Source organism: Hemicordylus capensis, chromosome 6 (genome assembly GCF_027244095.1).
Source record: "Hemicordylus capensis ecotype Gifberg chromosome 6, rHemCap1.1.pri, whole genome shotgun sequence".
In the NCBI taxonomy this organism is placed as follows: domain Eukaryota; kingdom Metazoa; phylum Chordata; class Lepidosauria; order Squamata; family Cordylidae; genus Hemicordylus; species Hemicordylus capensis.
Genome location: NC_069662.1, coordinates 61,929,505 through 61,943,590, shown reverse-complemented (window position 1 = coordinate 61,943,590; position 14,086 = coordinate 61,929,505). Strand labels below are relative to the sequence as shown.

Sequence of the window (14,086 nt, the reverse complement as noted above, 5' to 3'; positions counted from 1 at the left end):
CCTACTTCACAGGGTTGTTGTGAGGAGAAACTTAAATATGTAGTACACCGCTCTGGGCTCCTTGGAGGAAGAGCAGGATATAAAATGTTAAAAAAAACCCAACATATGGGAATCCCTCTTAGAGGGAACCGTGGGAGGGTGGCTCATCCACTCTCAGAATACTGGATGGAAGATGGGAGCAGCCCCTCTGCTGCTTTGTACCACCCCTCCTGAGCTTGGCAGCCAATCCAGAAGCCCCCAAAACTGGTGCTTTATTTCAGGTGCAGGCTGGGGCAAACAAGCTGCGCCCAGGACTAACCTGGGAGAACAGCTGGATTCACATCAATACTCTGCAGAAAAACTTTTTTTTTAAAGAAGGAGAAATATAAGGCACACATGCCCAGGGAGGAATCCTGAGATAAGTAACCCCCAATCCACTCCCCACAAAACACCACACCACAGATGTTATCGCTGGTAGGTCTGCAGGCTTGTGCAAATACAAATAAGTGTGCATACGGCATAAAATCATTATTATTTAAAATAAAGGAGTGTAAAAAGGGTTAACAGAAGGGGAAACACCAGCAAGCTAGCCAATAACTGCAAGTGGAAGGAGGACTGCAGGTACTCTCAGGTGCAGAATGGAGGGGATGTGTCAGATGGAGCTGACACCCCCAAAGGTAACCTCCAAGTGTAGCCACACCTCCAACTCATGCTTAGTTTCCCACATGGCTGCTCCTAATTGCAGCAGTATTCCACACAGTTGTTTTGACATGCCTTTAGCACCAAGCCAGCTGATTACTGTCAAGCCCTAATAGTTTCCAAATATTGTGGAGCATTTGCATTGGCCCGCTTTGATGTATTGCCCTCAGCAGTGCTATATGGCAGATATGGTGGAACTCCCTACTCTGAACGCTACTGTCCCTGTAGTACATAGACCATAGAGGATGTGGGTCATGTTTGATTATATTGTAATTTTTACAGGGATTAACGTGCATCATTAAATTTACTCTTGATTAAGGATTTACCAGGCAGAGGAGATGAAGCATACAGGTGAAACTCAGAAAATTAGAATATCGTGCAAAAGTCCATTAATTTCAGTAATGCAAATTAAAAGGTGAAACTGATATATGAGACAAACGCATTACATGCAAAGTGAGATAAGTCAAGCCTTAATTTGTTATAATTGTGATGATCATGGCGTACAGCTCATGAAAACCCCACAATCTCAGAAAATTAGAATATTACATGGAACCAAGAAGACAAGGATTGAAGAATAGAACAATATCGGACCTCTGAAAAGTATACAGTGTACTGTGCTTGATTGGCCAGCAAACTCGCCTGACCTGACCCCATAGAGAATCTATGGGGCATTGCCAAGAGAAGGATGAAAGACATGAGACCAAACAATGCAGAAGAGCTGAAGGCCGCTAATGAAGCATCCTGGTCTTCCATAACACCTCATCAGTGCCACAGGCTGATAGCATCCATGCCACGCCGCACTGAGGCAGTAATTGCTGCAAAAGGGGCCCAAACCAAGTACTGAATACATATGCATGCTTATACTTTTCAGAGGTCCGATATTGTTTTATTCTTCAATCCTTGTCTTCTTGGTTCCATGTAATATTCTAATTTTCTGAGATTGTGGATTTGGGGTTTTCATGAGCTGTACACCATGATCATCACAATTATAACAAATTAAGGCTTGACTTATCTCGCTTTGCATGTAATGCGTTTGTCTCATATATCAGTTTCACCTTTTAATTTGCATTACTGAAATTAATGGACTTTTGCACGATATTCTAATTTTCCGAGTTTCACCTGTATATTTTATTTATTTTATCAGATCATCAGGCTCAATTAAACAATTTTGTTTAATAGCAATGAATATACGACAACAACTAATGACCACTGTAGTGGAATAATTAGCATGCCACCAGGGGCTTATCTAGCGTAGGACAGGCAGGGCACGTGCCCCGGGCGCCACTTGAAGGGGGGCGCCATTTTGTAAAATTAAAAAAAAATTAAAAATGGCTGCCAAAAACAAAATGGCCACTGTGCATGCTCAAATGGCCTCTATGAGGCCCTGAGTCATGCCAGGCCTTGCAGAGGCCATTTGCACATGTGGAATGGCCATTTTGTTTTCAGTGGCCTTTAAAAAAAAAAAAGATTATTTTTAAAAATGGCTACCGCACATGCGCAAATGGTCCCTGAGAGGCCCTAGAGGCCAGCAGGGTGAGGGGGAACCTTTTCAAAAAAAAACCCAGCCTTTAGGAAGCCCCCCAAAGGGGCTACAGGTAAAAATAAATATATAATATAATATAATATAATATAATATAATATAATATAATATAAGACACTGTACACATATTCTGATTGGCACTATGTACAGAGAATCAGGGCTTGTGAATACTGAGCTGAAGTTTATGAGCTAGGATTGTATTCATTTGCTCTTACTTTGCTTCTTGTGATAAGTGAGTTAAATGTGATGTCTTGCTAATATGGCTATTAATGGTGAGTTTGTCTTTGAATCAGTGTGAAACCCTTAATATTAAGGCCCACTGGGAGTTTCTTGCTCTCTTTCTCTCATTTTAACTGTCTTTCTGAAAGACTAGAATATATTCCAAGCAGTGACACAGTTTACTCTGCATATTGTTTAATTATTTTCAGAGTATCTGGGAAAAGTCAAATTCTCCATTGATTTTTAAAACGTATGTAATAGTGATGCTACAATGCATAGTAGAGAATTAGACAGGCACTTCTGTTTAGTTTTCCAAGTACACCTCCACATAGTATTTGGGTATTTCATGAGCCCCAGCATACTGAAATTTGTAGTTTTCCAGCATTTTTTGATCTGGCTAAGTCCACTGCTAAATGGTTTTTGAAATATTAAAAGATTAACGAGCTTGACTTGTATTTTTCAGCTGATATTATGGTAAAGTTATCTGAAAGATGGGTGTCAGATGCTTGGACAGGGGGCGCAATTTCAGTGTTTGCCCTAGGCGCTATTTTCCCTAGATACACCTCTGCATGCCACTGTATATTCATAAAGTTATGCTGTTGCTATACTGCATGTGTATGATGATATGTTTTTTCTGCTTGTTTCTGTACTGGTCAAAGGCTGCAATAAAGTTTATCTATCTATCACTTCTGTTTTCAGGACTGTTAAAAAGTACAACTTTTTAAAACACTTATTTCACACATTGAAGGGCCAGGAGATTTCCCAAAAACGTGTTTTAAAAAGTAGTACTTTTTAACAGTCCTGAAAATGACAGTGTGGAATACTGCTGCAATTAGGAGCAGCAAGCTTTACCACAGGTTTCCTGAGAGGATTTACTGCGAGTTCCAAGTTGCTGCCCCCCCCCCATTGACATAAAAAGTGGGTTTTTTACCCTGGATATAAGTCAGGCTACACTCTAACGCGCAATTAAAAACACAAATTGTGTGCAAAGTGCTTCCCGATAGCTCGCAGGGACTTTGCAGTAAATTTGGCCAATATGTAAATACACACCCTCCATTCTGGAGGAGATGCTAACACAAAGCCGGGTGTGATAAAGCACCAGTTGTCAGGGGGGGAAGCCAGGAAGGGTGCTGTCAGAACACCCCACAAGTGTAACTGTGATGAAGCAGCTATAAATCATCATCTGGAAAACTTAAAAAAATGTGTCAGAAGTGTTCACAGAAGCTTGTTTAGGATTGTCTGAATTAACCATTCCTCAATGGAGAAAATTAAACCACTTGCTGCATAGATCATGAAGATTCTCAACACTAGGTAGTAGGTTACTAGGCAACAAAGTCCTACAGTTGTTATAGGGTGAAAGCAGATGTATGTCATCATGGCCCAGAATTATCAAGGGGAGCTGTGGGGGGGGGGGTGTGGGGGGCATTTCTCAAGGTACTTGGCTGGTATAATTATTGCTTCTGGTTCTCTTCAGGTTTTGTGGAAGAATCCTGTAACCCAGAATAAAAATGTACATCAAGGGAAACACATCCATGGACACAAAATGCCAGTGCGACCTTTCCCTTCCATTCATCCCCACCTTGTTGGAGTGGCCGGATGTGCTTGGATTCTAGCTATTCTGTAGTAAATACAGGCACTTCCATTGTGAGATTAAACATATACTATTAGACTTAAGTTTTTTGAAAAAGGAAACTAACGCTTGCTTCAGAAGCCAGAGCAGGACAAGTTATTGCAGGGCACAGATGAGCAGAGAAGAGCTTTCAGTGATGTGTTAAGTCAGGCACAAGGATCCTTGGGATGAGAATATGGGTGTTTCAAGGATGCAAGAGTGTAGTCTTCTGCCCCGCCCCTCCTTTAAAGTTAGAGGATGTGAAAGGTTGTCAACTTGTATCTGTTCCAGGGAAATGGGCATCCAGCAGGACAGAAGGATTCACCTCACTGTTGTTTACTTTGGGAAAGAGCAAATGAGTGAAGTGAAAGGAATCCTGGAGAACACTTCCAAGTGAGTACAGCCTTGGTTTGGATGCCTTTCTTGCATCAGAAATCAAAGGATGCTGGACTGCCTTTTCCTTCTTCATTCATTAGTGATTAATTTGCTTCTAAAAGGAGAGGGGCTGAGACTCAAACTAGCCAGGAAGCCCTTATGGTCTCAGTTGGAAGCCCTGCCTTCACAGAGCAGATGTGGAAGAACTGGCTACGGCTTCTCATAGTGAGAGAGGAAACCACTCTGCACATGCTTAGTGGCACTCCTCAAGCAACATAACGCATTGCCCTAACATTGTTATTAGTAGTTTTCTTAGTAATTAGCAGGTTCTGGGAATGGTTACTGTGATCCCTAGCTGAGATAAATCCCCCTCTAATAGGAAGTGCTATCATTGAAGAGAGATTCCATCAAAAATTATATTGGCAATCATCATCATCATCATCATCATCATCATCTATAAACTCCAGTCAGACTGTGTCCAGCACTGCCAAGAGTATGAAATCTATGAAAAATGCCACTTCATTTCTAAGAGTAGATTATACTCTGACTAGTGTCAAAGTCTGGTTCCTTCCATTCAGCCTTTCAGGAATTCAAGTACATAGGAACATAGGAAGCTGCCATATACTGAGTCAGACCCTTGGTCTATCTAGCTTAGTATCGTCTTCGCAGACTGGCAGCGGCTTCTCCAAGGTTGCAGGCAGGAATCTCTCTCAGCCCTATCTTGGAGAAGCCAGAGAGGGAACTTGGAACCTTCTGCTCTTCCCAGAGCGGCTTCATCCCCTGAAGGGAATATCTTGCCGTGCTCACACATCAAGTCTCCCATTCATATGCAACCAGGGCAGACCTTGCTTAGCTATGGGGACAAGTCATGCTTGCTACCACAAGACCAGCTCTCCTTGGTAGCTCTCCTTTGGTAGCTTGGTAGCTCTCCAACCACAAGACCAGCTCTCCTTTGGTAGCAACCAAATTCCCAATCCCTTATGAAAGAAATAAGGGCACTTCCAGACATGTTCTTCATCTTGCCACCCTGTCATTGCTTGTCCACTATGAGTCACGAGCAGAGTTGCATTGTGTGTTTTGGGTATGTAGTAAACTGATCATCCCCACTTTACCTCTCCTCTTTTTGTTGTGCTCTGTTGCATCTGGGCTTGCACCCCTCAAACCACCCAGAGACTTCTTGTAAACTGCTCAGAGACTTGTGTTTGGGGTGGTATATAAATATGTTAAATAAATAAATAAAACAAATAATAAGGACAGAATATCACTAACATGCAATCATTGCATAGCAGTACCACTGTTCAAATAACCCCAAAAGTCAGATTTTCAGTTTTTCTCCATTAATAAATGTGAAGGTTAAGTCTGGGAAAGTGCAGATTGACAATGAATAACAACACTGTGTGAACCCCCTATAAACAGTGAGTGAACAAAGTATGACAATTCCAGACTAGAAGTCTCCTAAGTCTTAACTGGAAATGGCCATTGCCAATGCTGAGGACTCTGGTAGGAGGAAAGCACCTAGAAGTTAATATTGTTGTCTGAATGGGGGATTTCCAAAGAAAATGAGATGGGTATTAAGTAAATCAAACATCAATTCCATTAATATTGTATTACTGTTCTGTAGCATAGAGACACTTTGACCTCCTAGTTGAGATCAATGTTGTAATAAGCAGACGCACCCACTAAATCAGTGGTAGGTAGCAGGTGGGCAAATGCAGCTTGCAGACAACTACCAGGGGCCACCACACCCAACTTTGCCCTTTGTTTTAGATTAAATCAATTCAAAGTCCTCATAAATGGGTGATCTGTGGCTTTCAGCCTCATCCAGCTATGAGCACATGGGCAGGGAGAAATGAGGGCCAAATCAATGCTATGCTAAGCCCATTGTTTGTGTTTTTCTTAACCCCTGCTAACTTGGCAAAGAGGCACCTTTAAATGTGGTGCTTCTCTTTTATTTAGCAGGGGGAGAGTAACTGGCCCTATCCACCCCCAGCACAGTACCTCCAGTGACTGTTGCTGGTGTCTATCCTATGTTTCTTTTTAGATTGTGAGCCCTTTGGGGACAGGGAGCCATCTTATTTATTTATTATTTCTCTGTGTAAATGGCACTGAGCCATTTTTGGAATAAATAATTAATCAAATAAATAAATAAATATAAATATAGCAGCCATGGGAAGGGTGAGAGCACTTAGTACCATAGCATACTGGGGGGACGGACTTTCCCCCTCATGCTGTGGCCCTGACGAAAACACCCCCCCTCCCCAAAGTTGCTCTAAGTCCTGGAAAGGAAGGTTCCATTGCTGTCTCTGATGGGAGTGTCCTTCCCAGGACTTGGAGAGGAGAGCTGGTCTTGTGGTAGCAAGCATGACTTGTCCCCATAGCTAAGCAGGGTCTGCCCTGGTTGCATCTGAATGGGAGACTTGAAGTGTGAGCACTGCAAGATATTCCCCTCAGGGGATGAAGCCACTCTGGGAAGAGCAGAAGGTTTCAAGTTCCCTCCCTGGCTTCTCTAAGATAGGGCTGAGAGAGATTCCTGCCTGCAACCTTGGAGAAGCTGCTGCCAGTCTGGGAAGACAATACTGAGCTAGATAGACCAATGGTCTGACTCAGTATATGGCAGCTTCCTATGTTCCTATGACTTAGAGCACCTTCCCAGCCCAGTGTCACCCCTGGGACAGTGGTGTGAGACTAAAGCATGAAATGCTCCCTCTCTCTCCACACACTAATCACCACCCCCAGAGAGTTGCTATTTTTATTTAGGAGGCAAAATGCAAATACAAATGATACATTTAGGGTTATGTCTGATTTTGACCCTAAGTAAATGGGAAGAAGGAAGCAATTTAGTCTTTCACCCATGCTCTGCTAAAGATTGGCCCATCAGCAATCTAATTGCATACTGCTGAGGTAAACTAATTACAGTTGCAGTCAATCAATATGTAATCACTGGTTTAAAAACCAACAACAACTCTTCTCTAAACGTGCCTTCAAATTCCCTTGTAGCAGCAGAGGGTGGGGGAGTTATTTTCAATTTCCAAAAAGCATGTAAGTCAAGACGCTTGCATCGCTTATCTTAAACTACAGAGCACAGTCTTGTGCATGTTGAATTAGAACTAAAGCCAGCAAAATACTCAAGTGTATCAGGAAGAACATCAAACTTGTTGTGCTCTGCTTGTGCATTCCTAAATAATGAATTAATGCATTTTAAACAGAGCCAGTTTGTTGAAGTGGCCATCCAATGCATGTCCAATGCATGTCCAGTCATCAACACAGGACTTCTCTGCTCTAACCCTTCTGTTACTGACTTGACTGTCATATCATGATGAAATGAATGAACACGTGCCCCAATGCTCATTTGTCCCCTTATACAGTATTTCTCTCTGCATGCTTCACCTATGAATCTTGTTTTCCCCACTCCCAGTATAGAGCCCATTACTACAATGCTATTCTCGATGCCATTATCCCAAACACAAATAAAAAGCATTCGGGGGCGGAGGGGAAGCAAAAGGTCAGTGTGCTACTGCCCCGAGTTTTAGTGTTGCCCGTATCAGTCTGCAGAGGAAGGGGACTGAGGCTAAGAGAGGCTAAAACACCTTAACTTACAATTTTCATGGCTTTTGGTGCATAAGTGAATTTGTAAACAACTTAACTCTTTTCTTAAAACAGAGCTCCCCCGCCACTGCCACCCCCTTCTCAGAATCCTAACATTTCTTTTAACTTAAAAAAAAATAGATTTACTAAGTTACATGAGCCTTCTTAGGATGGGGAGCAAAATTTAACCTCGCTGTGGCTCTAAAATAGAACAGTTCACATGGTCAAAAACTTCAGGAACTGTGCATGAAGTAAAAACCTAGATAGAAGGGGGAGTGTCATGCTGGAAAGAAGGAAAAGCCTTTCCACCTCATTAAAGAGCTGGGTACAGGTGCTGGGTATGACGTTTTCCAGCACGTTAGGAGGAGGAAGAAGTGATTGTCTGCTAAGCAGCAGCTGGAATGGAGGTCTCCCTCCTACAGCTGTCCCCAGCTCTTCAGTTAGGAAGGACAAAAAGCCCTCCCATCCAGCTGCTGCTTGACAGTCACTTCCTCCCCCTCCTAACTTGCATTTTACTCACAGGTAATCAGAAAACACTTTCTCCTCAAGTAGCAAGTCCCACCCCTCACCATGTGGTTCAAAATGCATGCTTGAAAGGAAATCCTACCTCCTGGACTGGCTTTCTACTTAGACAAACCACCAACTCTTAGCCTTCCCTGCAATTATAAGACTTACTGAGACTACACAATGCTTTGACTTTTAGGAATAGCACTCTCTAAAACCCAATTCACATTATGGTTTATGTTAGGCACACACAGATTATTTGTTAGATTTATATACCACCCTTCCAAAATGGCTCAGGGTGGTTTACAGCACGATAAAAACAATTAAAACAAGGTAAAATCAGACTATAAAAACAGAGTAAAACCAATTAAACAACTGAAACAGCTAAAAAACCCTGGAAATCAGGGCAGCAATTTAAAACAATTTATCAATCATTTTAAAACCCTGGAAGGCCAGGCCAAACAGATAGGTTTTAAGGGCTCTCTTGAAGGACAGTAATGATCTCAAATTACGAATTTCTGTCGGGAGTGCATTCCACAGCCCAGGAACAGCTACAGAGAAGGCCCGCCTCTGCATTGCCACCAGATAAACCAGATAAATCCTCAGATGACCTTGACTTGCAGTGGGGATCATGTAGAAGAAGGCGCTCTCTAAGATAACTCGGACCTAAGCCATTCAGGGCTTTAAAGGTAATAACCAGCACTTTGTATTTTGCCCAGAAGCATATCAGCAGCCAATGTAACTGTTTCAAAAGAGACATAATACAGTTCTCTGGGTTACCCCAGAGACCAAACTGGCTGCCACATTCTGAACTACGTGAAGTTTCTGGACTACATACAAAGGCAGCCCCACATAGAGCGCATTGCAGTAGTTGAGCTGGGAGGTTATCAACTGATGCACCACTGTTCTGAGGTCATCCTAATTAGCTGTCTAAAATATCATAAGAAGCCCTGCTCAGGCCTTAAGCAAACTGGGGGTGATGCTTTGGGCCCCAGCAGCCTTCCAGATCACAGGAAGGAGATCTCCATGTCTGCAACTCTTGTAACCATGGAGAATGTGGGGACTGTTTTCACACACATTATGACAGAGATAGGACTTTCAAGTGCATTCTTAGAGATGCTGTACAGTGTGTATAACACCAGGCCAGTTAATATTTCAAAAATACATCCGATCAGATCTCATTTTCCATTTTATAGATCTAATATAGAGCTCATGATACAACAGCATTCATATTTGCTTGCACTCCTCTGCTTGCTTCATTTTACCTCCTCAGTCTTGCTATCTCCTCCTCAAACTAACCCCTGTCTGTTCCATATCTCTTAATTCATTGATTGATCTACTTTGATGTCAGAGTTGGACTTGACAACAGAAACAGTGTCAATGGTCAGTCAGGCCAAGCACTGGCTGAGGGGCCGCACACATCAGAGGACTCATCCTCTGGACCAACCAGTATCAACGGCAGTGGTGGCATGAGTCAGTTCAGAAGCTTACGCTACCGCTGTGCAAATGGGAATATCCCCCAGAGGTCCCTGCTTCATCACAAGGTCTCTAGGGGACACTCCCATTGGCCAGAAAGGAGGTTGGGAGAAGAAGGAGGTGCTGCACAAGTCTCTGGGCCAAGAAGCTTGTGTGGTACCTCCTCTTTCTTCCACCCTTCCAACCAGCCAATGGGCTTTCTCATAAAGGCATCTGCAAGACCCCAACTCCTCTTTTTCCCATCCTCTGTGGCCATCAGCAAATGGTGGCAGGATGTAGGGAAGCTCCTCTTATTTCTACCTTCTGAGGAGGGGAGGGGGAGGAGTTACTGCCACTAAAGATTCCCCATTTACCAATGAGGAGAGTGGGAGGATCCATTGCCAAGCTTGGGGAACAAGAAGGCACAAAACACAGCCGGGGACCCAGTATAGGGCTTTCCCCTAGGGCCTCCAGCAACCTGGATGGCTTGGCAAACACACATTACATTCCCTCTGGTTGTCACAGAGGGTTGGCCAGTAATGGGCTAGGCAGCTGATTGTTAAGGGGGACTCGGGAGTTTCCTTGGAATTTTAAGGTCCATGAACCAATGGTTATCAACAGAGCTTGCTGCTTGTGATGTATTCCAGCAAGGTAGCCATGGCAGCGGTGGTGGTGGTGGTAGTGGTGGCAGCAGCCTGTTACAGCAAAAACAATGAAAAATCTTGCTACATCATAAAGACTAATAGATTTTTTGTAGTGTAAACATTCGTAGGTTAGAGCCCACTTCACCAGATGCATGAGGCTTACACTACTCCATTATGGAGTAATGTAATCCATTATCGAGGATGATGTAATCCTCCATCATGGAGGATGAAAGTTTATACCACCATAAATCTGTTAGTCTGTAAGGTGTGCATCAAACAAGATCACCTACCATAAGTAAACTCAACAGATCTGAGTAGGTGATCTTGTTTGATGCACAACTGATATTTTTTCTTTATATTTTAATGACTAAAGTGGCCATCACTAAATAAATAGAATATGTTATTCCTCCTTACAGATCAGCAAACTTCAAGAATTTTACCTTCATCCAACTGAATGAAGAGTTCTCCAGAGGGAAAGGCTTAGATGTGGGTGCACGCGTTTGGAAAGGAAGCAATGTTGTTCTCTTTTTCTGTGATGTAGATATATACTTCACAGCAGAATTTCTCAACACATGTAGAGTGAACACACAGCCAGGTATAGTTTTTCCTAGATTCACATCTTGCTATATTTCAATGATATATAGAAGAGCAGTCTTGTGGTCTTGGCTATGTCATAATGGCTGCAAACATTGGTATGGCTTAGTTAGGACCCTTTGCATCCCCAGCAGCAAGGATAACCTGCCAGACAGACACCAGGAACCCACAATATCAACTACTGTGGTTCAGCAGCAACTGTGATGCTCCAGCGTTGCCAGCAGATACAAATCCAGACACATACAGAGCCTACAAATGACCACCCTTTGGGCTGATCAATGCACAAGGAAGGAAGAACACACACTATAGCACAAAATCTAGGCAGCTAACTTGGGAGAAGGCAAGCATAACAGGACTCTTCGTACAAAAGTTAAAAGCTGCCTGGAGGAGCAAGGCCCATCTAAGGGGGGAAAGGAGCCTTTTGCTAGGCAGGGAAAGAGAAAACCAGGACAAGTAACCAAGGAAGCCACAACTGCATTCATACGGGAGTAAATTCTATTGGCTCCATGGATAGAGTGCTGGGATGGGAAATGAGCAACGCAGGTTTCAGTCCCACCAGGGGAAGTGATAAAATAAGCCCAAGTTCACCTTTTGCATGCCTGGCCAGAAACATCTTTCATGTAATCAGAGACCAAAGATGGGAAACAGCCAGGATTATAATCCATATTTCTCAGCACAGCTCTCTAACCATACAGCCACAGCAACAGACAAGAGAATGACAGCTCATGGGGAGGAAGCCCACAGACTCCACCATCTACATCAAAACCAAATGGGTTGCAAAAAGAGATCTAGCCCAGTGGAACACAACAGATTTCCATGCAAGAGGTCCCAAGTTCAAACCCTGTGATTTCTCATTGAAAATGGCTGGAAGGAATCCCCCCACACACTGAATAGGGTGCAGTGCCAGAACCAAATCAACAGGATGGCCCATTGTGTGACTTTGATATGACCCAGGTTTCCCATTTGTGTGACCCAGCCTCTGCTGTCCCATCTAGCTACACACATCCCAAATCTTCCCTTGGCATGGAAGACTGGCATGGAAACTATCAGCTGTTTGCTCATATTCCTTTACTGGGCATGGTGCTTGAGTGGGTGGTTGCCATGCTACTCTAGGATCTCTTGGGGAAGATTGATTGGCCCCATTCCAGTTGGGCTTCATGCCTGGTTTTGGCACATTAACTTCCTTGGTCGCTCTCATTGATGACCTACCCTAATAATTCTCCTAGACTTCTTGGTGGTCTTTGTATCTTTCTGAATAAACTGTTCAGGTTGGTGGCTGGAGACACTGTGTGGCTCCACTTTTACCTGGAGTGCTGACTCTAGAAGGTAGTTCTGGAGTCTCTGTTTGCCTCTATGGCATTTATGCAATGCAGTCTCTGAGAGTTTCAGCTCATCTCCCATGCCTTTAATACATGAAACCATTGAGTGAGCCCATCTAGAATTTACAACTATTTACAACTGAGTCAGGTGAGGCAGTGGAATGTTGAACTGGTACTGTAGTTTGGTAATGGACTGATAAACTGGTTAGTAAACTGAAGCTCAGGGCCCATACAATGAACTGTCAATGAACCGAAGCTCAGTATAAATAAGGCGGAAGTGTTGAGTGACTCATCTGCCTGTGCAGGCATTATGCACTTTTTCTGGACTCATCTATACTCTGATCTCCTCCCAGTTAGACTACTGTCAGTGGTGGCTGGTGGGCACTAGGGCTAGGGGAGTGGAGGAGAGCCCACTCGCCAAAGCAGGAGCCTCCCTTCCACCTTGCTTTCCTCCATTCGGGGGCGGGGGGGGGAAGCCTGCTGACATGGAGGAAAGCGGGGAGAAGGCAGTGTGTCCACCCCCACAATTTTCCAATGCCATTCACATGCCATATTGTTCTTTAGAGTCTTTTTCTCTTTTTCTTGCTTTCTGAGTGAGGGCTTCCTATGTTTGTTTGTTTTTAACCAAATGCATGTTCCCAGGGCCCAGTGGAAGTGCCAGACTCCACTGCCCCCAGCTGCCTCAATCATCATAACTAGTCCCTACCTAAATTGAATACTCATTATCCCCAGAACCCATCAAGATTTGCACTTTTTAGATCCAGTAAGGCTCATCAGCTTAAATCGCTCCCACCTACTATGAGAGATTGGCTCTAGAAATCAGAGCCAATCAGACTGAGTGTCAATCCAGGCAGATGCTGTTTCAAACTTTCTTTATGATGGGTCAAAGCCAGCAATGGCCATTTTGTTCCTGAGCTCAGGAAGCAACCCAGGGCAGACTTTTTCGGTGTGGTGTGTGTCAACTGAGACTTGGAGTGCTGTGGTGCAATATTGTTAATACTTTGCAAAAGAGCAAGAAGCTAAGGACAAAGCACTGATTGTCTCTGAATGGACAGGTGTGGGACATGGAACCCAGCAAATGGGAGAGAGCTGCCCAAGTGATCAAGCACTTGCTAAAGGCAAGTGTCCACTCTTTTAGTCCATCCACACCAGGGTTATGGTTTTTACCATGGCACTTTCCAGATTACACCCTAGCACAGTGTCACGGTGTGTCCATTAAGTGTGCTTCTGTACTGCCAGTGTTTCGACATCGCAGTCCCTGCACTGTCAGCAAGGTGCCGTTCACATTTCTGATCCCTTCTTTAGGGTTTTATTTTTGCATTACAGTACTACGACGTTATAAAAAAATAGCTGTATTTTCCCGTTCTAGGACGGTTGCTCAAGCTAAAAAAGACTGCTCCCTCTGCTGGTGGCTTTGTGCAACAACCTTTATTTACAGTTTCAAGATGATCCTCCCAAGCCAAAGTAAACTACCACTGAACAGCGGGTAATTTGGAAAGTGCCCATGACTCCCACTTTTCCATCCTTACACTATGCCTTACATTTTCTTTCATTTTGTATTCAT

General features: G+C 43.6%; 1 protein-coding gene across 9 annotated transcripts in view; it reads left to right on the top strand.

Moving 5' to 3' along the window:
* The window catches only part of CSGALNACT1 (chondroitin sulfate N-acetylgalactosaminyltransferase 1), a 60,078-nt gene that overhangs the window by 34,088 nt on the left and 11,904 nt on the right, over window positions 1-14,086 (top strand). For 8 of the 9 annotated variants that reach the window (XR_008309517.1, XM_053259632.1, XM_053259628.1 and 5 more), the window contains 2 exons: window positions 4,338-4,439; window positions 11,026-11,204. Coding sequence is in view for 8 of the 9 variants with exons in the window: in XM_053259632.1 (XP_053115607.1) it covers window positions 4,338-4,439; window positions 11,026-11,204 (281 nt within the window). In the remaining variant the exon portion in view is untranslated. The remainder of the gene's footprint in view (window positions 1-4,337; window positions 4,440-11,025; window positions 11,205-14,086) is intronic. The other variant, XM_053259631.1, reaches the window with a different exon arrangement.